The 26,688-nt window shown below is 40.5% G+C and overlaps 1 protein-coding gene and 1 long non-coding RNA gene across 11 annotated transcripts in view; one reads left to right on the top strand and one right to left on the bottom strand.

The window, feature by feature from the left end:
• Positions 1-12,819, bottom strand: part of LOC149126259 (uncharacterized) — a 136,667-nt gene extending 123,848 nt beyond the window's left edge. The window contains exon 1 of one of the 2 annotated variants that reach the window (XR_016235783.1): positions 12,673-12,808. This is a non-coding gene — a long non-coding RNA (uncharacterized LOC149126259). Of the gene's footprint in view, positions 1-12,672 lie in introns of both variants that reach the window. The other variant, XR_016235782.1, reaches the window with a different exon arrangement.
• Positions 12,107-26,688, top strand: part of LRRCC1 (leucine rich repeat and coiled-coil centrosomal protein 1) — a 35,923-nt gene continuing 21,341 nt past the window's right edge. For 2 of the 9 annotated variants that reach the window (XR_016235780.1, XM_002710665.6), the window contains exons 1-6: positions 12,107-12,343; positions 14,327-14,532; positions 14,819-14,884; positions 20,615-20,782; positions 23,591-23,766; positions 23,868-24,077. Coding sequence is in view for 6 of the 9 variants with exons in the window: in XM_002710665.6 (XP_002710711.3) it covers positions 12,255-12,343; positions 14,327-14,532; positions 14,819-14,884; positions 20,615-20,782; positions 23,591-23,766; positions 23,868-24,077 (915 nt within the window). In the remaining 3 variants the exon portion in view is untranslated. Of the gene's footprint in view, positions 12,344-14,326; positions 14,537-14,818; positions 14,885-20,614; positions 20,783-23,590; positions 23,767-23,867; positions 24,078-26,688 lie in introns of all 9 variants that reach the window. The other 7 variants (XR_016235781.1, XM_070075832.2, XM_051843870.3 and 4 more) reach the window with 6 other exon arrangements.

The following is a 26,688-nucleotide window of genomic DNA, read 5'->3' on the forward strand; positions in this document are numbered from 1 at the left end:
CATAAAATGCAACACTCATTAATGACAAAACCTCAGGGGCCAGAGTTGGGGCATAGCGGGTAAAGCCACTATCTGCAGTGCTGGCATTCCATGTGGACACTGGTTCGGGTCTCAGCTGCTCCACTTCTGATCCAGCTCTCTCCTATGGCCTGGGAAAACAGTAGATGTCCCAAGTCTTTGGGCCCTTTTTCCCACAAGGGAAACCTGGAAGAAGCCCCTGGCTCCTGGCTTTGAATAGAGTACCACTTTGTTGTGGCCACTGGGGAGTAAACCAGCAGATGGAAGATATCTCTTTCTCTCTATCTCTATCTCTCTCTCTCTCTCTCTCTCTCTCTCTGCTTCTCTGTAACTTTGTCTTTCAAATAACTAAATCTTTAAAAAAAAGAAATAAACTCAGAAAACTAGTAATATTAAGAAACCTTAACAGGATAGAGGGCATTTGTGAAAAACATATAACATCATACACAATGGTGAAAAACTAAAAACTTTCCAAATTTACCAAAAATAAGACAAGAATTCCCACTTACACTATTGTTAATGAACAATGTGCTGACATGTCTAGTTTAACAATTACATAAGAAAACAAGAAAGACATCCCAACTGTAAGGGAAGAAGTAGAACTATCACTATTTACAATGACATGGTTATATGTAAAAGTGTAGTACATCCCCAAAAATTTGTAAGAAAGCTACTAGAAATAATAACTGAATTCAGAAAAGTCCTAGGGTACAAGAATAAAACATAAAAGTCAATTTTGTTTCTATACACCATCAACGAACAATGTGAAAGGGAAATTAACAAAGTAATTCCATTTACAATAGCAGCTAATAAACTTATTAATAAACTTAACCCAGGAGGTGAAAGACTTGTGTACTGAAAAGCTATGAAGCAATGCTGAAAGAATTAAGAATCCCTAAATAAGTGGAAAAACATCTTGTGGAAAACTTAATATACTAAGATGTCAGTGCTACCCAAAGCAATCTAAGATTCAATGCAATCTCTACCAAAATACAACAGCCTTCTTTGAAGAAGTAGAAAAGTGAAGCCCAAATACACATGGAGTTTCAAGGGTCTCCAAATAGCCAAAACAGTATTACAAAAGTAGATTCAAACTGGAGGTGTAGTATTTCCAAATTTCTAAACTTTGTACAAATATATAGTAATCAAAACAGTGTGGTATTGGCATAAAATTAGACATATAAATTAGTGGAATATAATAGTCTAAATATAAACCTATACATCTATGGCCTCTTGATTTTTGACAAAGGTACCAAATCTATTCAATAGGGTACAAATATTCCTTTCAACAAAGAGTGCTGGGACGACTGCATTTCCACATAAAAAAGAATGAGATTGGATTTCTATCTCACATTATATACTAAAATTAATTCAAAATGGATAAATGACATAAATGTAGGATGTAAAGCCATACAATTACTAGGAGAAACATAGGAGTAAATTTTCATGACATTGGTTTGACAATGAACTCTTAGATAAAAACACCTTCAGAACAAGCAAAAAAAGAAATAAAGGATAAATTGTATCTGTCAAAATTAAAAATATTCTTGTATCAAATAAGATTATCAAGACGAGGCTGGCATTGAGGCAGAGCAGGGAAAGCTCCTGCCTGCAGTGCCAGCATCCCTTATGGGCGACAGTTCAACTCCAAGCTGTTCCGCTTCTAATCCAGCTCTCCGCTATGGCCTGGGAAAGCAGTGGAATAGCCCAAGTCCTTGGGCCCAGGCACCCACGTGGGAGACCCGAAGGAAACTCCTAGCTCCTAGCTTTGGATCAGCGCAGCTCCAGCCAATTGGAGAGTGAACTGGCGGATGGAAGACTCTCTCTCTCTCTCTCTGCCTCTGCATCTCCTTCCCTCTCTGTGCAACTCTGACTTTCAAATAAATAAATAAAAACCTTAAAAAAAAAAAAAAAAAAAAACAAACCTTCAGTACAAGCAAAAAAAGAAATACAGGCCGGTGCTGTGGCTCACTTGGTTAATCCTCCGCCTGTGGTGCCAGCATCCCATATGGGCGCCAGGTTCTAGTCCCGGCTGCTCCTCTTCCAGTCCAGCTATTTGCTGTGGCCCAGGAAGGCAGTGGAGGATGGCCCAAGTGCTTGGGCCCCTGCACCTGCATGGGAGACCAGGAGGAAGCACCTGGCTCCTGGCTTCGGATTGGCGTAGCTCTGGCCATGGCAACCATTTGGGGTGGGTGGTGAACCAACAGAAGGAAGACCTTTCTCTCTGTCTCTCTCACTATCTGTGAAAGAGAAGAGAAGGAGAAGGAGAAGGAAAAGAGAAGGAAAGAAGAAAAGGAAAGGAAAGGAAAGGAAAGGAAAGGAAAGGAAAGGAAAGGAAAGGAAAGGAAAGGAAAGGAAAGGAAAGGAAAGGAAAGGAAAGGAAAGGAAAGGAAAGGAAAGGAAAGGAAAGGAAAAGAAAGGAAAGGAAAGGAAAGGGGAAAAGAAAGAAAGAGAGAGGAAGGAAGGAAGGAAAGAAGGAGGGAGGGATGGATGGAGGGAGGGAGGGAGGGAGCTCCAGAGGGAGGGAGGGAGGGAAGGAAGGAAGGAAGGAAGGAAGGGAGGGAGGGAGAGAGGGAGGGAGAGAGGGAGGGAGGGAGGAAGGAAAAGAAAAAAGAAAAGAAAAAGGGAGGGAGGGAGGAAAAAAAGAATCTATCAAAATTAAAAATATTCATGTATCAAATAAGATTATCAAGATGGGGGCCAGCGCCGCGGCTCACTAGGCTAATCCTCCGCCTTGCGGCACCGGCACACCAGGTTCTAGTCCCAGTCGGGGCGCCGGATTCTGTCCCGGTTGCCCCTCTTCCAGGCCAGCTCTCTGCTGTGGCCAGGGAGTGCAGTGGATGATGGCCCAGGTGCTTGGGCCCTGCACCCGCATGGGAGACCAGGAGAAACACCTGGCTCCTGGCTTTGGATCAGCGTGGTGCGCTGGCCGCAGCGCGGCGGCCATTGGAGGGTGAACCAACAGCAAAAGGAAGACCTTTCTCTCTGTCTCTCTCTCTCTCTCACTGTCCACTCTACCTGTCAAAAAAAAAAAAAAAAAAAAAAAGAAAAAAAAAGAAAAAAAGAAAGATTATCAAGACAGGGCTGGCGCTGTGGCAAGAGGGTAAAGCTGCCGCCTGCCGTGCCAGCTTCCCATATGGGCACCAGTTCAAGACCCAGAAGCTCCACTTCTAATCCAGCTCTCTGCTATGTCTTGGGAAAGTAGTAGAAGATTACCCAAGTCCTTGGGCTCTGCACCAGAGTGGAAAACCTGGAAGAAGCTCTTAGCTCCTGGCTTTGGATCGGCCCAGCTTTGGCTGTTGCATCCATTTGGGGAGTGAACCAAAGGATGGAAGACTTCTCTCTCTTCTCTGCCTCTGCATCTCTGTAACTCTGCCTTTCAAATAAATAAAATAAATCTTTTATAAAAAAAAAGTTATCAAGTAGCAAAAAGAGAACCTACAGAATGAAAAATAATTTTTGCAAGTCAAATATCTGTTAAGGATTCAATACACAGGATATATAGAGAACTCCAATAACCTCTTCCTCTCTTCAAAATGATTTTCAAAATGGGCAAAGGATTTAAATATATATTTATTTCTCCAATAAAATATACTAAGGATCAATAAAAACATAAAAAGATGTTGAACATCATTTGTCATTAGGGAAAAGAAAATCCAAACCACAATGAGATAACACTTCAAACTTACTAAAATGACTATAAACTTTAAATGGAAAATAAGAAGTCTTGGCGAGGATATGGAGAAACCATGACATTCATACATTGCTGGTGAGAATGTAAAATGGTGTAGCCACCATGGGAAATCCTCAAAGAAGCTACAAATAAAAATACCATGTGACCCAGAAATTCCATTTCTAGCTATACATCCCAAAAAATATAAATCAGGGATTGAAGCAGATATTTGGATGTCAACATTTCTTACAGTATTAATCACACTAGCCAAAGGTGGAAACAGCCCAAGCATCCTTCAACAGATGAGTAGATAAACAAAATGTGATATATACATGAAATACAATATTATTCAATCATAAAATGTAATGAAGTTCTTGATAAATGGAACAATGTAGATGAAACTGAAAACATTAAGCTAAATGAAATAATCTCGACATAGAAGAATAAATATTTATGATTCATTTACATTAAATATCTAGAAAGCAAATTCATAGAAATAGACAGTAGTTCAGAGGCCACCAGTAGCTGAAGAAGGGAAAATGAGATTTATTGGTTAAAGATTATAGTGCTTCCCTTGGGATAATAAAACATTTTGGAAATAATAGTGATGGGTTAGACTGTGAAATGTAATTATTCCTACTGATTTGAACACTTAAAAATAGTTGAAATGGAAAATTTATGTTTTATATATATCTCACAATACTAGAAGTCAATAATCTAATACATAATAATGTAATACACTGTACACTTTGAATGGGTGAATAGTATGGTATATTAATTATATTTCAATAAAATTTGTAAAAAAGGATTAATATGCACAATCTATAAAGAACTCTATTCATATTTTACTTAGACCAATAAACAAAAGTCTCTGTAGATAATTGAGCAAGAGTACATACAGAAGAGAAAGTAACAATGACCAAAATATGTATATAAACAGATGCTTAATGTCACTGCTAACAGAAGAGAAGCAAATAAGGTAAATATGAGGTATAACTTCATACCACCAAAACAACAAAGCTTTAAATTCGGGGCTGGCACTGCTGCGTGGTGGGTCATGCCACCACCTGCAACGCCATCCCATTTGAGTGCTCATTAGTGTCCTGGGTACCCAACTTCTGATCCAGCTCTCTGCTCATGCGACTGAGAAGGCAGCAGAAAATGGCGGGAGTGCTTGGGCCCATACCACGTATGTGGGAGAACAGGATGAAGCTCCTGGCTCCTGGTTTTGCCTGGCTACATGTGGCAGCCATTTGGGGCATGAACCAGCAGTCAGAAGCTCTATCTCTTTGTCTCTCCCTTTCTCTCTGTAACTCTTTCAAATAAATCTTTAAAAAAGAAAAGAAAACTTTGACTTTACAGGTTGACAGTGATGTGCAATTTGGAATTATCTAATAAAAAGAGCAATTCCAAAATGCTAATGGCTATTCATTGCAACTTTAAATTCAATGGCAAAAAATGAGAATTATTTAAAAATCCATTAACAGGTAATGTTATGTTAATACAATGGAAATTGTAAAGGCATTTCAATTATTCTAAATTGCCTGACCCTCATACTTTATGCAACCTTAGTTATTGCTGTTTTATAACAACTCCAATCCATCAGTAAATTCTGTAGACTCTAATTTCAAAATATATCAAGAATCTAAGCACCTTAATCCCTAATGCTTAAAACTGGCTCATCATCTAGGATCTAGAAGGATGAATGTCTTACTTTCTTCAGCACAGCTTCAGTCTCAAAATTACAAGTTAACAACAATAAATACAAGAAAATACCAAAATAACCACGGACACTATATTGGTGGACATTCTTGGATCCGGAGTCAGAAATAGCAACACCAGTAAGAAACTCATTTTCCCCAATAGGTAAAAATCTTTCTGTTGATATTATCAGATCAACTGAGAGTGAAATTTCCCTTGTGTGTTTTTGTGGCTATGGGAAATACCTATCTGCTAACTTCGTTTTGTCACAAAAACTACCACCACTACTATAAACCTGACCACCATCACCATCTCTCATTCATTGTCACCTGACAAATGAGGGTACTTATAATTCAAAGATATTACTTTGGTGCCAAAAAAATTCAAATCCATGCATAATTTCTTCATAGTATGCATTTTTCATGAACTTTTTAAGGCTCTTTATATGCAGGGATTTCCATTTTTTTGTAAAATAAACTTATATTTCAATTCCATTTTACATGAACTTGTTGAAGTATCCTTGTATTATATCTGTTTATTCATTTACTTATCTCTCCCCTGATTAAGATAGAAAAGTAATTTGTCCCAAGTAGAATGTAAAGACTTTGCTCTGAACCTTCATATAGTAGGTGCCAAATATATATTTGCTGTACTTTAGGGAATTTGAGGATTTTGGAGTTGATTAAGTTAAAATATGTAACCAGGATGTGAGAGTAGCAGACACAAGCTTTATTTGGGTAATGTTTTGACTGCCTGTGGAAAAACCCATAGCATGAAATAGCCCAGGGGGTACCCTTAGGCAGGACTACCATCCAAACAAGAGAAAGAGAAAGAGGCAGTGGAATTCCAGGAGGAGCCAAAAGTGCAAGAGAGGGCTTCTGTGTCAAAATGGTGTCACTTAGCAGCACTGTGGGTATTCCCTGGGCCAGAGAGCTCCCAATGCAGTGGTGGCTTGGGGTACCACCAAGGCACAGAGATGTTGACTGTGGTTTCACAGAGTATGCAAAGCAGGCAACCTCTAATAAGCCAAAAATTTGCTTATTTAGGCAATGTTTAAAAGAACTGGTTATGTAAAAAAGTTTATTTTGGTGGTAGCTGACTTTCGAGCTAATGAACCTCAGCTTGCTGTGAAGAGGTAAACAACCCAGGTACTAATATATAGAGGTCATTTTTGCCTCATTTACATAACCTACATGAAATACACATACTATCAAGAGATAAATAAAACACAGTTCACTCCTTCATAGCTTATCCATAGCTACAAAATTAACAGATGAATAAATGCATGATTAATGAGTATACATTGAATGGATTAATATCTATAGATTAAAATAACAGGATAAGAATATTGGCCGCCGGTGCCGCAGCTCACTAGGCTAATCCTCCACCTTGTGGCGCCGGCACACCGGGTTCTAGTCCCGGTTGGGGCGCCGGATTCTGTCCCGGTTGCCCCTCTTCCAGGCCAGCTCTCTGCTGTGGCCCGGGAGTGCAGTGGAGGATGGCCCAAGTGCTTGGGCCCTGCACCCCATGGGAGACCAGGATAAGTACCTGGCTCCTGGCTTTGGATCAGCGCGGTGCGCCAGCTGCGGCGGCCATTGGAGGGTGAACCAACAGCAAAAGGAAGACCTTTCTCTCTGTCTCTCTCTCTCTCTCACTGTCCACTCTGCCTGTCCAAAAAAAAAAAAAAAAAAAAAAAAAAAAAATCACAAGTTTCTAAAAACATGTGGCTAGTAAATGGCAGAGAGGAATTCAAAGTTTTGCCCACTCCAATCCAAAGTTGACATCCTTCCCATTAAACCACAATTTCTTCTACATCTACAACATATTATTTAGAGTTAAATAATAACACTGTTATACCTCCAAGGGAGACAACTCTGTCCAGAACTTCTGAAATCTTTCTTCTTTAATGAGCTATGACTAACTTGTTCAGTGGCATGTGATTTAAAAAAATAAATAATTAACATGTGATACATTTTAACTCTGGCCCTAAAAATGTCTGGAAAAATATTGTAACAATTCACAAGTTAATCACTTTTAAAACTAAGTTAAGCTGAATAATAAAAACTTTAAAACTTGTATAAGAATGAGACAGCTAAGAGGATAACGCTTTTTGGGTAGCCTAGCAGAAACTGCAGGGAAACTGTAAAAAATAACAACCCATGTGAAATTTCAAAATTACTCTTCAGGGTTTAAAAAACAGAAAAAGGCAAAATCATGCAACTCTTCACTGTAGTAAGGATCTTTACTTAGTGCTAAAATAGAGGCAAGAATTTTTATGTCTCCAAAAGGAGTATTAAAATACTCCTCATTGAACATACCTGTCCCCCTGAGTATGTGGGCTGCTTGTGCCAAAATGTCTATTATTGTGATCAATGAATGTGTCCTGGGGTGCCAATTTTTTTGGAGACTTGTTGAAATTTCTTTGTAGTTCAGTATATGTTTAACTTTATTAGAATCAATTTTGCTACTTATGTCCATATATATGTACATCTATAGACATAACTGAATAGAGAAACAAAAAATTAATGGCAGTAGCTTTCTCTAAGTGATAAGACATTCTATATAATTAGCATACAAAGTTTTTTCATGGAGAAATATTTTCCTAATGACAAAAATTACTATGTTCTCACCTAATATAATTTTATGACAACAACAGAACTTTAAGAAAATGTTAAATTACATTTTATATTATTTAAGATTGTAGGATAGAATAAGGAATACATTAGAAAATATTCCACCAAATTTAAATTTCAAGAACAATTGCTCCTGAAAGAAGAGAAGTTCAATTACTGCAAAATTAATTTTTAAAAGAGTTAGTTATTTATTTGAAAAGCAGAATCACAGAGAGGGAAGGGGAGGGAAAAAGAAAGACAGACAGACAGACATTGATCTTTCATCCATTGGTTTACTATTCAAATGGCTACAACAGCCAGGGCTAGGCCTGGCTGAAGCCAGAAGCCTGGAACTCTAGCAGAGTCTCCCACATGATGACAGGGGCCCAACTACTTGGGCCAACCTCAGCTGCTTTCCCAGGTGCATTAATAGGGAGCTGGATCAGAAGTGGAGCAGCCAGGACTCAAACCACTGCCCATATGTGATGCCAGAATAGCAGGCAGTAGCTTAACTTGCTGCAATGCTGGACACTCCTATCCCTATCTCCTGCCTTTTCTAACAAATCCTAACAGGTAGTAAGCAGGAAATAAATACTGGTCAAATTGTATTTGTATTGTTACTACAACAACCTCCTAATTAATTCATGTGCCAACAATCTCCTTCCTCCACTTCAACTTCCTCCCTCCATTCCAACCTCCAGTCAACTTTATAAAACACAAACCTAATCAAGTCCCTTCCCTGATTAACTACTCTGATGTCTAGTTTTCCTGCATCTCTTCCCAATCTTTCTGTCACACCTGATGCAACAACAACATCACACATCATTTGCCCTTCAAATCAAATTTGAAACAAGTATCAGTTCCCCAGCTAATCATATAGCAGGTTCTGAACCAAGATTTAAATTACTTTTCTATCTTCATCTGTTACCTTCATGTTGACTTCTGCACATACACTCCCACTCCTCATCAGCCTTTCTAAAGAACATATTCCAAAATAGATGCTATTCTCTCTGCCTCCCTAACGAGCCACCTTACTGCCCAATTAAACTACCTGCCTCATGCTTGATCTCACACTACTAAGACTGATGCCAAGTGTATTGCCCTTTTGATACCACAGAAATTCTTCCAACATAATCATGTAAAGTGAGCCCCGGGCAAATTGAAGTAGTTTCAAAACATGACACAAAATCACAGAGGGTAGTGATTGAATTTAAACGGCTGCTTACAGATTGTTTAGAATACTAATGTCAGATTCTTTGAACTTTAACTCTGAGATCTCATGTGGAAGCTGGTTTAAAATTTTATTGATAAGGAAGTAGAGACTAAAATGCAGATTTCTATGAATGTCTGATCAAAAACAGGCAAAAACAGATTATTACTTTCTTTTCAAGACTATCTATCCCTAAGTACTAAGACAACTAAGATACAACCTAGAATTTTTAGGCTCCACTATCTATAGTCAGTATTTTGATTAATCAAAATCCTATAATACTAGAGGAAAGATCTAGTGCATTTAATATCATTTCAGTATAATTTATTTCCTAAGTCAATTATTTATTTTAGGTGGAACTACAATACTAGCCCCATTAAAAATCTTGAATTAAAATTCACTTGTGCTATTAATACTAGTCACCAGGAAACCTCCTCTAGAACCTACTAGCTTTATTCAAAACTATTTATCCTCCATTTCTTTTTTGGTAATTCAAGTTGGGTTCATCTGAGCACTTCTTTTGATCTGTAGCGCTTATGCTTGCACACATTTGTCATTCACTGATGTTATGAACTGATAATGCCCCACCACCCCCAACACATATATATATTTAAATCCTAACACACAACAGCATGTTATGAAGATATGAGGTCTCTGGAAGGTAATTAGGTCATAAAAGTGGGGCCTTCACGTGTGATATTAATGCTCTTATGAAAGAGACCCTAAGGGGCCAGCACTGTAGCTGGCCAGTAAAGCTCGCCACCTGTGGTGCCGACATCCCATAGGGGTACTGGTTCATGTCCGGCTGCTCCACTTCCGATCCAGCTCTCTGCTATGGCCTGGGAATGCTGTGGTAAATGGTCCAAGTCCTTGGGCCTCTGAACCAGTGTGGGAGACATGGAAGAAGCTCCAGGCTCCTAGCTTTGGATCAGCTCTGCTCCGGCCACTGTGCCCATTTGGGTACTGAACCAGCAGATGGGCAACCTCTCTCTCTCTCTCTCTCTCTCTCTCTTCTCTGCCTCTCTGTAATTCTGCCTTTTGAATGAATAAATAAATAAATAAATATTTTAAAAAAAAGAGAGACATCAGAGCTCTCTCAGCCTATTCTGTCTTGTGAGGACACAAGTAGTTGGCAGTCTGCAACACAGAAGAAGGCTCTCACCAGAAACTGACCATGCTTACCATAGTTCCAGCCCCCAGAACTGGGAGAAATGAATTCCTGTTGCTTACAAGCCATTAGAGCTGTTGTAATTTGTTACAATAGCCAAAACTAAGATAATTGGGGTGACTTATTTTTGCCTCAGGCAGTCTCTCATCCTTTAGTCTGTTATCCTGGGCTTACATAAATGGTGGCTGGGTAATCATGGAGCAGAGAATGCCAGCTGTGTGGAGGGCTTGTCTTACAGCCAGCAAACCACCCCTTCTAACACACTCTTATGGCCAAAATAGTTGTAAACCAGCCCAGAATCTAACAGCCAGTAAACAGATTCACCTCCACCTCTTGTTGAAAGGAGCGCAGACACATTACATACACAGGAAACAGTGAATTGTGGCCATGTATTTTACAGTGTGGGAGGTATAACTAAATGATAGGACACCAATGGCAGCTAAATTTGGAAATGTCTTCAATGTTAGTTTTGAAAAATAAATAATTTAAAATAAAAATAACCACACTATGATTAACGATATGAATTACAAATTATATACAGGGGGCCAGCGCCAAGGTACAGTGGGTTGGTCCTCCACCTGCGGCACCGGCATCCCATATGGGCGCCAGTTCTAGTCCCCGCTGCTCCTCTTCCAGTCCAGCTCTCTGCTATGGCCTGGGAAAGCAGTGGAGGATGGCCCAAGTCCTTGGGCCCCTGCATCCACATGGGAGACCAGGAAGAAGCTCCTGGCTCCTGGCTTTGGATCAGCACATCTCTGGCCATTGCAGTCATTTGGGGAGTGAACCAACGGAAGGAAGACCTTTCTCCCTGTCTCTCCCTCTCACTGTCTGTAACTCTACCTTTCAAATAAAATAAATAAAAAGTTTAAAAAATATATACACAGGAAGTAAAGTATTTTATATAAAATGCCCATAAAATCAGATTATAGGCAAAATTATTTTAATTGCTTTATATTAACTTTGACATTATGCGTAAACAATAAAATACATGGTCTGGTGTGGCATGTAATGGTATGTACACTATGGGCATTTAACGAATACTTTTTGCCTGCATAAAGAAAGAACAGTTGAGTTTTATTGCTTTCCCTTTGAAAGGGAACCATGGGAGAGTTTCGTACAGGACAGTGACAGGACCAGATTTAAGATATGCTTTTTGTCTCCATTTTTAAATGGCATCATGACTCGGGAAGCAATCTAGTCAAGAGAGTTCTTTAGTCTTACACAGAATTGTTTCCCCGTTTGTAATGCAGTTCATTCCCAGAACTCCCCCGGACAAAGCAAGACTCTACTCAGTCACCTTTTACAAAACTTACCGACTACTCATAGCATTCTACAATTGGCTTTGGTGCCCCTGCGCTATTCCTGACACTCGTCATGCTGTATGGCAATTGTTTCCTCCACTGGACTGGGGATGCTTCAGGAACCTGAAGGAGCGGCTTACTCCTCAGTCACAGTGACTTGACAGAGTAAGGCATCCCACAGAAGTTCAGTGAATCAACAGGAGGTGGAATGGCCCGTGGGGAAATCATTTACACGTGTGTAAGGCTATATCGGGCCAAACGGCTGTAAAACGGCCGGCAGAAGTCGCTCGGCTATAACGCAAAAATCACACCGGACGCACCCGAAGTTTCCCCAACTCTTAAGCTTCGTTTTACGGCAAATCCTGAGAGTCCTGCCGCAGATGCCGTAAAAGATTACCAAGTCCCAGTGGGGATCCCACTTCCGGTTTTGCGGCACCGTCTGGGCGGGAAAGTGCCCGGCTGTCGGTTAGAGGGAGAGTCCTCGCCCCGCCCCCTCGGGCCCCACTACCAGGCTCTGCGACCCAGCGCTGGGCGCCGTTTAAGACCTCCCCTACTCCCCGTCGCTGGTGCCATGGAGGCGGCGGGAGAGGCAGAAGTCGAAAATGAGGATGGCGACAGCAGCTGCGGGGATATGTGCTTCATGGACAAAGGTTTACAGAGGTAAAGGGCGCTCCGCATCCTGGAGCGGCCCGCGCACCCCTGGGCTGGGGCCGGGGGGCAGCGGGCGGCCTGGCCGAGCGGAAGCGCGCCGCTGCTCTGCCCACTCCACACACGCACACGCACACGGGAGGCTGCAGGCCGCCGGGCTCCGCCGACACTACCCCGGGGAAATGCCCCCAGTGAACCAGGCCTGCGTTCCCTCCTCGCCCTCGCTTTCCTTACGGCCCCGCACAGCCCTGAAACTGCCGCACGACGTGGAGCTGCCCAGGCTCTTGCTACTGCTCCGTTCTGCTGGCCCTCTGTTCTGTTCTAGTTATTCCTCCGCTTACCCTTTGATTGCTGGTCTTCTCGTATTGTCCCTTGTCTGTCTTCTGCCACTCGTGCCCTGAAAGTAAATAAATGAGTGGCAGCGTAGTTCTTGCAGCAGCCTTGGCGGGACCATTCGCTTCTCTTCGTCAATTTTGCCTCACTTCCCTATACTCCCATCCTAATGTCTTGTTTACGGAGCACTGTAACTTAACACGTACTTGCCAAATTCACTGTTTGAATTCCTTGTTTCCCGCTCTTGCTGCCTGAGCTTGTGCATGGCATCTGAAGCTCTGGGTTCTGAATTTCTGATTGGTCGCTGCCTGGTTTTTCCATCTCCACTCCACATTTCACCAGCTGCCCTCTGCGGTTAGCTATACTGGGCAAGTCTCCTCTGCCTTTGCACGCACTGTTCCTTTGGGGAGTGTCTCCCTCTGTACTGCTGATAATTAAGCACCTCGTAGGCATTGCATGATGAAGGAGACTCAGGGAACCCAAATGATTCGCCTGACTTAATGCAGTTGGTGAGAAATTAATTTTTAATGCGAATCCATTTCTGTTATTTTTGTGGTCTCCTTTTCCACTGTTGCATGTTACGTATTAATTTCCAGAACTGAAATGTGTCAGAAAGTAAATGGCTGTTTTTAAGAGCGTATTTAATAGCATAAGGCCTGGCACTAATTAAGAGTTTAGTAAATAACAGAAACTGGATAATTGGAAAATTCTTGAAACATGCACATTTAGAGATTTCTGGTTAGAAATTTGCAGATGCTTCCTTGCTGCAGAATTAGGTTTCTTTCAGTTGTGTAGTAGCTGTTACAGATCCTACAAGAGGTTACCATGACATTGAGTATCCCTTTGCCTGACTGCACCTCCCATGTAGCAACTCTAAACTATGTACTTACAGTTTGTGTTCCTGGAACTGCAATCTTCAGAAGAGGTTTCAATTATAAATAGTGGTTAAGAGTGAAGAGATGAGTTTTGTTTAGGAGAGATGCATTCCAGTTTCAACAAGGAGGAGGGGGACTTTTTCACTAGAAATAGCAATAATTAGTGGTTTTATTGGAAATCAGCTGCATTGTAGATTAAGCAGCCATTGCAGACAGTGAAGAAAATAGGATCATAAACTCCAGCACTAGATCTGGATTTATACCTGAGCTCTGTTAACATCAGAACTGCAAGAATGTGGGCAAGTTATTTAATTTCTATAAACTTAAAGTAATCTTATGATCCTTACTGCTGAGAATTGCTGTGACAATTTAATGAGATAAGTAAACTGATGTTTAAGAGGTCATTTGTTGAAGTAACAGCAAAAAAAATGGTAGAATGCAGGATTGAACAGAGTGCTAAGATTTCAGAGCACATACAATTATTGATTGTTTAATTCTGGGTTTATTATATGCTGATGACTGTTCACACACAGTAGCTAGATTTGTCCAGGGTCAGCTACCTTTTTTGAGTGGTTTTGCATTTGTTTGAATAGTACAGAATACTGCTTTGTGTTGTAGGAAGTAGTGCTTCATGAGACATTCAACAATAGGTAAATAGTAAGTAGAATTCCATTGTAGAATGAGAGGAGCATATACTATCTACCTGATGTTTGGTTAATTTTAATTATTTGGTCATATATTTTAAATGCCTTTTTACTTGTTTCTCATAATACATTTTCTTTTGTAGCATATCACAGTTATCTTTAGATTCAACCCTTCATGCCATCAATCTTCATTGCAACAACATCTCTAAGATCAAAGCCATTGATCATATTTGGAATTTACAACATTTAGATCTGTCATCTAATCAAATAACTCAAATTGAAGGGCTAAGCACTCTGACAAAGCTATGTACTTTAAATTTGTCCTGCAACTTGATCACAAGAATAGAAGGTTTGTAAGTGATTTTCATTTAATACTTTGCACAAAGAAGATGACTTAAGTATTTTGGAATAAAAATTATAAACTTTTGAAAATTGACACCAAAGTTCATTATACAAATAGTTTTCTTCCATAAAATTACCAAGTTTTTAAAACCTAAATATTTTTCAAAATATCAATAAAATTGATTTTACTGTTATCAAACTGGTTTTGTTTCACAACAGTCAGAAATGATATTGCAATGCCTCGTCTCACTAATTTTTTAATCTTGAAAAGTTTTATTTTCATTTTCTTTTAGGACTTGAAGCACTAATTAATCTGACTAGACTGAATTTATCATATAACCACATAAATGATCTTAGTGGTAAGTAGATTTGCTTGTTTTCTGTAATGCTAAATATTTTTAACATGTGATGAGTTAGCTTTAGTTCAACATGTTGGAAAACTCTGAATAATCAATTTTTGACTAAATTTCTCAACTAGAGAGTATACTTCAGCCATAATTCTTTTATTCATAATTCTTTTATTCATACCAAAACCACAGATGAGTAAAAAAAATAAGGAATAGAGACTAGGATAATCTAGAGCAAAAATAAATAAATAAATAAGATGAGAACGATCCCTTTTAGGGGAGTAATACTTCAATCTTAGATAACTGAGCAATATACTCTTATATGGAAAAGGGTGGTTTCAATAGAATAGTCTACAGTATCTTTGCTGACTGATATGACAGCCAGTAGTCCAATGTGGCTGTTCACCGTGGGAAATGTGACTAGTGTAACTTAGGGTATGAATGTATAATTTTAATTAATTTTAAATTAAACATGAAATGTCAAGTTAAATGTGGTAGTTGATGTGTACCACATTGAATAGTGGAGGTATGCAGCAATCCTAAGGTTGTGACAAATTGTGGAACAATTGAAGTTATTAAGGTTACTAAAACGTTTAGTATGTATAAGAAGATTTAATTTGTTATCTAGTTTTTAATTGATTAAAGTGATAGTGATAAATTGAACAAAATTTCATGATCTGAGAGTTGTGTAGTAGAGCCAGCAAAATTCTAGGGCCAGTGTTGTGGTATAGCAACTTAAGCTGCCGTTTGCAATGCCAGCATCCCATGTTGGAGTGGTAGTTCAAGTCCCAGTTGAGTCCTGGCTGCTCCACTTCCCTTACAGCTCCCAGCTAATGTGCCTGGGAAAGCAGCAGATGATGACCCAAGTGTGTGGGGCGCCTGCCACCCATTTAGGAGATCCTGATGAAGTTCCTGGCTCCTGGTTTAAAGCCAGCCAAACCCTGGTCATAGCAGCCATTTGGGGAGTGAACCAGTGGATAGAAGATCGATCTCTTTCTCTCTGTCTCTCTCTCTCTTTCTCTCTCCCTCCCTTTCTTTGTTTTTCTTTGTTTTTCTTCCCCACTAGAAAAACAATGCCCTATGCCAGGTGCTTAGTATACAAAAAATAAAAAGACCTATTCACACCCTTCAGCTGAAGTAGTGGCTATATTTTAAATTTTTAAATGTTTTTCCCCATAAAGACATGAAAATGTTAAAACTGGAGTTTCAACCTTTTGTGTGTCACTGTTGTATGGTATTGAGCAAGGTATTTTATTCTTTGAATATGGTTTCCTTACCTGAAAAATATGAATATAGGATAAAATAACTCATTCATTTACTCAATGCAAATTTACTGAGGATAACTATGAAACACTTCCAGAGTGATGAGAAAATGAACAGTAAAAATAAAAGTCTGTCACAGAGCTTATATGATAGTGGAGAAGAAAAACAAGTAAATAAAATTATGTTAACTCCCTAAAAAACAAGCAAGAGATTTCAGTACCTACCTCACAAGCAGATACACGGGGGCAGGCATTGGGCATAGCAGGTTAGTCCCCCACTTGAATCTGGTTTGAGTCTTTGGCTACTCTGCTTCTTCTGATCCAGCTTCCTGCTAATGTGCCTGACAAGCAGTAGATAATGGCTCAAGTACTGAGTCCCTGCCACCCACGTCAGAGACCAGAATCGAGTGCCTGGCTCCTGGCTTCAGCATGGCCCAGCCTCAGCTGTTGCAGGCATTTGGGGAATGAACCAGTGGTTGCAAAATCTTTCCCTCTATCTCTCTCTATCTTTCTCTCTCTCTCTCTCTCTTTTTCTCCCTCTCTTTCTCCCTCTCTCCCCCTCTCCCCCTTTCCCCCTCTCCCCCTCTGCCCCTTTCCCCCATCCTTTCTTTCCTTCTTCATCCCTCCCTTTCTCTCCCCTGATTGTCTTTCAAGTAAATAAAAATGAGTAAACGTTTTTTTAAAAGAAGGTATACAAATGGCAAATGAGCACATGAAAAAAATCATGTTTACCTTTCTTAGTGATTAAGAAAATACAAACTAAAACTGCAATAAGATAACATTTCAGACATGGAATATCTCAAGTTTCATAAACTGACAATGTGTTTGCAAAATTGTAGAGTAACTAAAATTTACATACATTGCTAGTAGAGTTTAAAATGATACAAAAGGATTTGGCAGTTCCTTATTATGGTAAACATAGACTTACATGTAGTCATGCAGTCTCACTCCTGGCTTTTACCTAAGAGAAACTAAAACATATCCACAGAAAGACCAGTACATAGATGTTCCTATGATTATATTGCTGTGTATGTGATTACTTAAAAATTGATTAACCTCAGGGCCGGTGCCATGGCTCACTTGGTTAATCCTCCGCCTGTGGCACCAGAATCCCATATGGGCACCAGGTTCTAGTCCTGGCTGCTCCTCTTCCAGTCCAGCTCTCTGCTGTAGCCCGAGAGGGCAGTGGAGGATGGCCCAAGTGCTTGGGTCTCTGCACCCAATGTGGGATACCAGGAAGAAGCACCTGGTTCCTGGCTTGGGATCAGCGCAGCACCGGCCATAGAGGCCATCTGGGGAGTGAACCAGCGGAAGGAAGACCTTTCTCTCTGTCTCTCTCTCTCACTGTCTATAATTCTACCTGTCAAACAAATTTAAAAAAATTTTAAAAAAAATCGATCAACCTATATGTCTGTCATTGGGTAAATAAACAAATTGTGATTAATCCATACAGTGGAATTATACTTAGAAATCAAAAGGAATGACCAGTGGTACATGTAGCAACATAAATAACTCTGAAAAAGAATGATTCTAAATCAAAGGAGCCAGACACCAAAGGCTATACTGTGTGATTCAATTTATAAGACATTCTAACAAGACAAGGTTATAGGGGCATGAATCAGATTGGTGGGTAATGGTTCATTTAATGACAGGAAAGATTGGGAGAGGAACAGATTTAGAGATAAGGGGAAGAAAATTAAGGAATCTATCTTAAAGTTGAGAACACTTGAACATACACATTTTAGGGGTGAGGGTCATGGTTGGAGTTGTGTATTCTGGCAGTTAGAAGCACTCATTGATAATAGAGGGGATAGATAGAGCAGAAAATCTAGGAATGAGCCCTGGGCTACTCTAAAATGAAGAATAAGAGGGTCAAAAAGTTTAAACGTAAGGAAAAATAGTAACATGGGACAAGGACTTAGAAATGTAATAGTTCATTAGGGAGAAATGCTAAGTACTATGAGAAAGTATGACGGGAAAATCAGGCATCATGGAGTGGTCAGGAGATACTTCTCTAAGGATGTGACAGTAAAAATCAGCTAAAGAGCATTGAGGAGAGAAGGGTATTCTAGTTTGGTTGAAGCTAGAAAAGGGGAGCGGAAGTAAAGTTGAGGATCGAGAGTGCAAAACTAAGTGAAATTGTGAGGAAGAGCATAGAGAAACTGCTGCACCTGTCAGAATAGTGCTTCCAAAAGAAAGGAAACTGGGACATGCAGCCTCTCTCTTATACTTCCATATTGCACCTTTGCTCAATATATTCCCCTTTTTGGAGAAAGTCCTGAGGCAGTAAAGAGAAACTGCACGTGCTTGATGGGGGCACATTGGCAGTCAGTTTACAAAAAAAGCCCGTGTTCACATTGTCACAGCTCAAGTCCAAAGTGGGCCAGGCATCTGCTGCAAAATATTCTAGATAAGCTCCTGCAAAAAATACCATCAAGAAACTAAATGAAATGAATGCTATTTTATTTTATACTCAAACCAATGAAACTGAAGTAGACTTTGTTGTCTGCTTGTGGTGGCTAATCAAAAATGATGTCTTACTCTGTCAAAAAAAAAAAAAATGACCTAAATGAAAGATCTCCACGAGTGAGATCCCAGTGGAAAGAACAGGTCATCAAAGAAGGAGGTACCTTTCTCTGAAGGGAGGAGAGAACTTCCACTTTGACTATGACCTTGTCAAAATATGATCAGAGTCGGTGAACTTAAAAGGTTTCCAGGCCGGCGCCGCAGCTCACTAGGCTAATCCTCCGCCTTGCGGCGCCGGCACACCGGGTTCTAGTCCCGGTTGGGGCGCCGGATTCTGTCCTAGTTGCCCCTCTTCCAGGCCAGCTCTCTGCTGTGGCCAGGGAGTACAGTGGAGGATGGCCCAAGTACTTGGGCCCTGCACCCCATGGGAGACCAGGATAAGTACTGGGCTCCTGCCATCGGATCAGCACGGTGCGCCAGCCGCAGCGCGCTGGCCGCGGAGGCCATTGGAGGGTAAACCAACGGCAAAGGAAGACCTTTCTCTCTGTCTCTCTCTCTCTGACTGTCCACTCTGCCTGTCAAAAAAAAAGGGCTTCCATAGCCTTGGCAACTCATGACAAGAGCCTAGGGAGATTACTGACGCCATAAACAAGAGTGTCAATTTGTTAAGTCAACAACAGGAGTCACTGTGCACTTACTCCTCATGTAGGATCTCTGTCCTGAATGTGCTGTGCATTGTGATTTAATGCTATAACTAGTACTCAAACAGTATTTTCCACTTTGTGTTTCTATATGGGTGCAAACTGTTGAAATCTTTACTTAATATATGCTAAACTGATCTGTATATAAAGAGAATTGAAAATGAATCTTGATGTGAATGGAAAGGGAGAGGGAGCGGGAAAGGGGAGGGGTGCAGGTGGGAGGGAAGTTATGGGTGGGGAAGCCATTGTAATCCATAAGCTGTACTTTGGAAATTTATATTCATTAAATAAAAGTTAAAAAAAAATCTTGAGAGAACTTAAAGCCATTGCTTTATGCTTATTCTCATGTAAGTGCACCAACCTAGAATGGTCCTTTTGTTATGAAGAGCACCAAGGCCCAGGTACCTCAGGGACTAAAGCCTCAAAAAATGCTAAATCTGTGTTTCTTTAAAACATTTTTTGTTTCTTATTCATTGGAGGTAGCTGTTCACAGCAAGATCTCATTTTTTTTTTAAGTTGTGTTTTTTTGTTTTTTTGGCAGGCAGAGTTAGACAGTGAGAGAGACAGACAGAGAGAAAGGTCTTCCTTCCATTGGTTCACCCCCCAAATGGCCACTATGGCCAGCACTTTGTGCCAATCCAAAGCCAGGAGCCAGGTGCCTCCTCCTGGTCTCCCATGTGGGTGCAGGGTCCAAGCACTTGGGCCATCCTCCACTGCACTCCCAGACCACAGCAGAGAGCTGGACTGGAGGAGGAGCAACCAGGTCTAGAACTCAGGGTATCGGTGCCACAGGCGGAGGATTAGCCTAGTGAGCCGCGGCGCCAGCTGAGCAAGATCTCATTAATACTGCTTGGTGGGGCCGGCGCCGTGGCTCAATAGGCTAATCCTCCACCTTGCGGCGCCGGCACACCGGGTTCTAGTCCCGGTTGGGGCGCCGGATTCTGTCCCGGTTGCCCCTCTTCCAGGCCAGCTCTCTGCTATGGCCAGGGAGTGCAGTGGAGGATGGCCCAGGTGCTTGGGCCCTGCACCCCATGGGAGACCAGGAAAAGCACCTGGCTCCTGGCTCCTGCCATCGGATCAGCGCGGTGCGCCGGCTGCAGCGGCGGCCATTGGAGGGTGAACCAACGGCAAAGGAAGACCTTTCTCTCTCTGTCTCTCTCTCTCACTGTCCACTCTGCCTGTCAAAAAAAAAAAAAAAAAAAAATACTGCTTGGTGGGGTTTTTTGGGGTGGGTCTCTAAAAATATTTAATGAATATTTTAGCTATTGGAAAGACTTTCCTGAAGCATAAAAGTAATTTTTTTCCTCTAATAGGTTTGGTGCCTCTTCATGGACTTAAGTATAAACTGAGGTATATTGACCTACATAGTAATTGCATAGATAGCATCCACCACTTGCTTCAGTGTACAGTAGGATTGCACTTCTTGACTCATCTTATTTTGGAAAAGGATGGAGAAGGAAATCCTGTCTGTCATGCACCAGGTATGAATGATTTTTAATACTTTTTATAACAGCTAATAGTGGAAGACTCCTGAAGTTAATGTTTATGAACTTTTATTTTATTCTTCAGCTTTGCAATATTTTATGTATTTGAAAAAACGTAATTACAAATAAATTAGTTTATTAAGACAAACTGAATTGCTACTAAAAGAACAACACAGGATAAGCATACCAGTAATTATGTTTATATAGTCTTATAATTGATAAGAGAATCCCTCAAAATTATATCATTATGCTGTATTCTAATAGTGTAATACTGTGGAGTCATTAAAATACATATCGAATGTCATTATTTATTGTCAGTTATCTCCAAAATATAGTAAAAAAGGAAATACAGCTTGCAAAATATTACGTGTAATAGGCTACCATTTGTGTGAAAAGATAACACATAGCCTTTACACACACACACACACACACATACATTTATAGAGTATATGCATAAAACAGAAAATGCACAAAAAACTAATAATATTGACTAACTCCAAGAAAGGGAACTGAAAAGCCAGAGATCAAGAAGTGTTAGGAAAATCTTTCCTGTGCATCTTTTGAATTTTAAACCACATGAGTTTATTACATTATTAATAAGGTATTTTTGAAAAACTTAAACAGTATAGTTGATGATGCCATTTGATCTAAATCAGAATTAATGAAGTTGACAGCATAAAACCAGACTGCCATTTCCAGAACTCACTTATCTCATATACTTAACCAAACAGTGAAAGAGAAATGTGTATAATGTGAATGTACATTCTAAATATTTTCTTGGGATACAGTTGGCTGTAGAGGCTTCTTTCTAATACTTAGATGCAACTATGAAAAAGTTTTTTGCATCAGTGACACTTGTTTAGACCATTTCATTTCACAGAAGAAAATATATATTTAAGAAGTATTCTCTTAAGGTCACCCTGAAAAGCAAGACAATTTGAGAGTTTTCTGGGGAAACTTTTAGAAGAAAATCTTCTTTCTAACTCTTCGTATTTTTCTTCTCTGCTAACCCTTGGGTTAGATTTTTTTCTATCAGTCCTGTCTCAAGAATCTGTAGTTCCTATTATTGGAATTTTTGTTTTTCACTTTCTTTTATAACTTAGGTGCTTTTCTCAACTCATTCACTCTCCCTCCAGAATCAGAGGAGAACTTGTTTCTGAAATTCCTCCCTTAAAAGTGCTAATGTTACTTTGCTGGTTTTCTTTCTTTTACTTTTTAAGTCTTTGCTAAAAAAAGAAATACTTAGTTTTCAAATTACAGTTAAACAGAGGCAAGCATTGTCATACACCTGTTTAAACCACTGGTAGGGACACCTGCTTCCTGCTAATGCTCCTGGGAGGCAGCAGATAGTGACCCAAGTAGTAGGGTTCTTGCCACCCATTGTGGGAAGCCTGAATGGAGTTCCTGGCTCCCAGCTTCAGTCTGACCCAGCCCCAGCTATTGCAGACATTGGGGAGCAAAAATGAAAGTACACGCTCTTGCTATCTCTCTCTTTGTCTCTCTTCTCTCTGTCTTTTCCACTTTCAATCTGTCTACCTTTGAAAGAAATAAATAAGGCTTCAACAACAACAGAATACAGTTGGGGCCAATGTTGTGGCGTAGCAGGTAAAGATGGTATCCCATATGGGCACTAGTTCGTGCCCTGGCTGCTCCACTTCCAATCCAACCCCCGCTAATGGCCCAGGAAAAGCAGAAGATGGCCAAAGTGTTTGTGACCCTTCCATCCACGTGGGAGACCTAGAAATGACTCCTGGCTTTAGCCTGGCCCAGCCCTGGCAGTTGCAGCCATCTGGGGAGTTAACCAGTGAATGAAAGATCTCTTTGTCTCTCCCTCTCTGTAACTCTGACTTGAAATAAATAAGTCTTAAAAAAGGAAAAAATGTAGGGGCTAGCACTGTGGTGTAGTGGATAAAGTCACTGCCTACAGTGCCAGCATCCCATTTGGGTGCTGGTTTGAGGGCTGGCCATTCCACTTCGATCCAGCTCTGCTATGGCCGTGAAAGCAGTAGAAGATGGCCCAAGTGCTTGGGACCCTGTACCCTCATGGGAGACCTGAAAGAAGCTCCTGGCTCTTAGCTCCTGGCTCCTGACTTTGGATCAGTGCAGCTCTGGCTGTTGCAGCCATCTGAGGAGTGAACCAGCAGATGGAAGTCCTTTCTCTCTCTCTCTCTTCTGCTTCTCTCTAACTCTGCCTTTCAAATAAATAAATAACTCTTTTTTAAAAAAGACAGTTAAAGTGCTCATTTTAGCCTAAACACCAATTAATGTTTTTCAGATTTCTCATATTAAACTGTTCTTAGTGAAAGTAAACATTTATTATACTTAATAGATAAACTGTCTTAACGTTAGTAATGTGTAATTTAAAAAGGTGAAAAGGGATGCTTTGCTAATGCTTGCGGCCTTATTAGGTAGAATCTGACACTTTGGTCATTATCCATATCATCCTGTTTTGTGGTTTGTTATTTGTGTTCATACTGATTATATTAAATGTAAGCAAAAGACATGTTAGCTTCCTCCAAGAATAAATTGCTCCCAATTTCATGCATTCTTAGCTTTAAAGTAATTTTTAGGGATGATGATTTTATCTTTGTAAACTTCATCAGGAGGATTCTTTGAGAGGAGTGGCAGGAGTGGTTTCTGTATTTAATGATTACATGCTAGAGAGGTTGAATAGCATTTAATACAAGTTTATTTCTTTATCATTCAAGTGATAAATTGGTTAGCTGATAGATTTAGTTTATCCTAAAAATAATTAATCTTTTTTAGAAATATTTAAATTTTCATTTTGTATGATTTATTTCCAAGGGTATAGAGCAATTATTCTCCAGACTTTGCCACAGCTTAGAGTCCTAGACTGTAAGAATATCTTTGGTGAACCAGTAAATTTGACAGAAATGAATTCATCACGCCTACAGAGCTTCGAAGGTCTTTTGGATAATTTAGTTTCCTCTGACTCTCCCTTAAATATAAGTGAAGATGAGGTATAGTATTGGGGTTTTTTTCTCCTAACAAAAGATACCTTCAAATGTTAATTATTAAATGAATGTAAATGTAAAGGGATCTCGGTTTTTTTCTGTGTCAGGTTGTTGATGGCATGCCAGTGATAACACCACCCATGGATGAGTTACCTCCCTTGGAGCAGTTTACAAGTACACCAGCAGATACTGTTTTGACGTCTTTTCTGTCTGTGTGTCCATCTTCAGAGCCGGAGAAAACTAACACTGAAAATGATTTTCAGAATGACATGAAACTTCAGAAATTAGATGATCAAATTTTACAGCTTCTTAATGATGTAACTATTTTTCCTACTTTTCTAAAAGTAAATATTAAAGAAAATAGTCTAAAAATCAAAATTATGTAAAAGCTGACCAACCAGAAACATTATTATGTTCTGTGTATTGTTGTATGTGTGTGTGTTTTTTGCCTTTACAGAAATGGGATTATCTGTAATAATAGTGGTAGAAAAAGTAACACACATTTTTCACTGGTTTTCCTTGTTGTCATTTTCCACATCTTCATTATCTAATTCATCTGTCTTGTTGGGAAGTACAGTACATTGTTTCCCTTCATTCACCTTTAAAACAGAGAACTCTTAACTCAGTATCTATTTAACACAAAGGGTAAATGAGTTACCTTTGGCCTCTACTGTCTCTAGTTGTTCACTGATCAAAGCCACTTCTAGAACTTACCCCTGAATGACAAGTTAATCTAGCATTCATCACATAATTATCTCTACTTTGCTGAGCTGTTAGTCCTTTTTTACATCTGTTTCTGATTCTCTGATTTTTAGAATATTTGAGCAGACTGACAATTCCTAGAATTTACTGATATCTCCAGAGCATTCTTGCTCTGATTCACAAGTAATGATGGTTTTCTTGGACACCATACCTCCTGAATACGATGGATTCTTAGTTTGCTATCTACTTGGGTATAGGATATAAAGATGGTGGTATTGACCAGAGAGGCTATTCATCAAATGTTAGTTTGACTCAGAAATTTGTAATCTTATTTTTATTTCCCTATTTTCATTTTATTTGAAAGGCAGAGAGACAAAGGGAAATTTTTTTATCCACTGGTTCACTCCTCAAATGCCCACAACAGCCAAGGCTTGGACAGGCCAAAACACAGGTTAGAACTCACATTGGGTTTCCCATGGGGTAGCAAGTTTCCAAGTACTTGAGCCATCATCTGCTGCCTCTCACATGCACAATTACAGGAAAGCTGAATGAGAAGAAGAGGAGCTAATACTGAACCAGGCAGGCATCCTGAGCAACATCTTAACTGCTCACCAAATGCTTGCCTCTGGATATTTCAAGTTTAATTTATATGTTATATTTTAAATCATACTTTTCTGAATTTTGGTATTTTTTTCTTTTGGATTTTTTTTTTGTTTTGGTTGCCATATAAATGGACTTTTTACAGTCTACTTGGAGTTAATAGTTATCATTTCATATGAAATGTGAAAATCCTGTATCTGTTTATTTTGTTAAAATTGTCAATCTATAGGACATTTTGATGCACTATAAACCCCACAAAACTTAAGAAATTTAGAGGATAGGGCCAGCGTTGTCACATAGTGAGCTAGACCACTACCTACAGTGTGGACATCCTGAATGGGTACCGGTTCATGTTCCAGCTGCTCCACTTCCAATCCAGCTCCATGTTAGTGCATCAGAGAAGGCAGCAGAGGATGGCCCAAGTCCTTGGGCCCCTGTCACCCACAGGGAACCTGACACAGAAGCTCCTGGCTCCTGGCTTCAGCCTGGCTCAGCCCTGGCCATTGGGACCATTTGGGGAGTGAGCCAGCAGATGGAAGATTTCTCTGTATATCTTTCTCTCCCTGTGGCACTTTTGCATTTCAAGTAAAATAAACTAGGCCGGCGCCACGGCTCACTAGGCTAATCCTCCACCTTGCGGCGCCAGCACACCGGGTTCTAGTCCCGGTTGGGGCACCGGATTCTGTCCCGGTTGCCCCTCTTCCAGGCCAGCTCTCTGCTGTGGCCAGGGAAGGCAGTGGAGAATGGCCCAAGTGCTTGGGCCCTGCACCCCATGGGAGACCAGGGTAAGCACCTGGCTCCTGGCTTCGGATCAGCGTGGTGCACCGGCCGCAGTGCACCGGCCACGGGGGCCATTGGAGGGTGAACCAATGGCAAAAGGAAGACCTTTCTCTCTGCCTGTCTCTCTCACTGTCCACTCTGCCTGTCAAAAAAAAAAAAAAAAAAAAAAAAAAAAGTAAAATAAACTAAATCTTTTTAAAAAGAAAGAGGAAAAATACATAAATGTCATTAGTATTTATCCCAACACATCATATGTGATGCTGTTTATTTCTTCCTGAGAATTCAAGTTTCCATCATTTGGTTTTGGTTTCATTTTTTAATTCATGAGAGAGATAGACTGGGCCGGCGCCGCGGCTCACTAGGCTAATCCTCCACCTAGCGGCGCCGGCACACCGGGTTCTAGTCCCGGTCGGGGCGCCGGATTCTGTCCCGGTCGCCCCTCTTCCAGGCCAGCCCTCTGCTGTGGCCAGGGAGTGCAGTGGAGGATGGCCCAGGTGCTTGGGCCCTGCACCCCATGGGAGACCAGGAAAAGCACCTGGCTCCTGGCTCCTGCCATCGGATCAGCGCGGTGCGCCGGCCGCAGCGCGCCAGCCGCGGCGGCCATTGGAGGGTGAACCAACGGCAAAAGGAAGACCTTTCTCTCTGTCTCTCTCTCTCACTGTCCACTCCCTGTCAAAAAAAAAATAAATAAAAAATAAATAAATAAATAGATAGACTGAACTTTCTTCAGCAAATCTTGTAGTGTATATGTGTGAACAGCAAAGTCTCTTTATTTGATCTTTGTTGTTGAAGGACATTTTCATTGGATATAGAATTCTAGATTGATAGGCAATATTTTCAGTACTG

The sequence above is a fragment of the Oryctolagus cuniculus genome, chromosome 6, assembly GCF_051225735.1.
Source record: "Oryctolagus cuniculus isolate XC-2025 breed Fujian yellow rabbit chromosome 6, ASM5122573v1, whole genome shotgun sequence".
NCBI lineage: Eukaryota > Metazoa > Chordata > Mammalia > Lagomorpha > Leporidae > Oryctolagus > Oryctolagus cuniculus.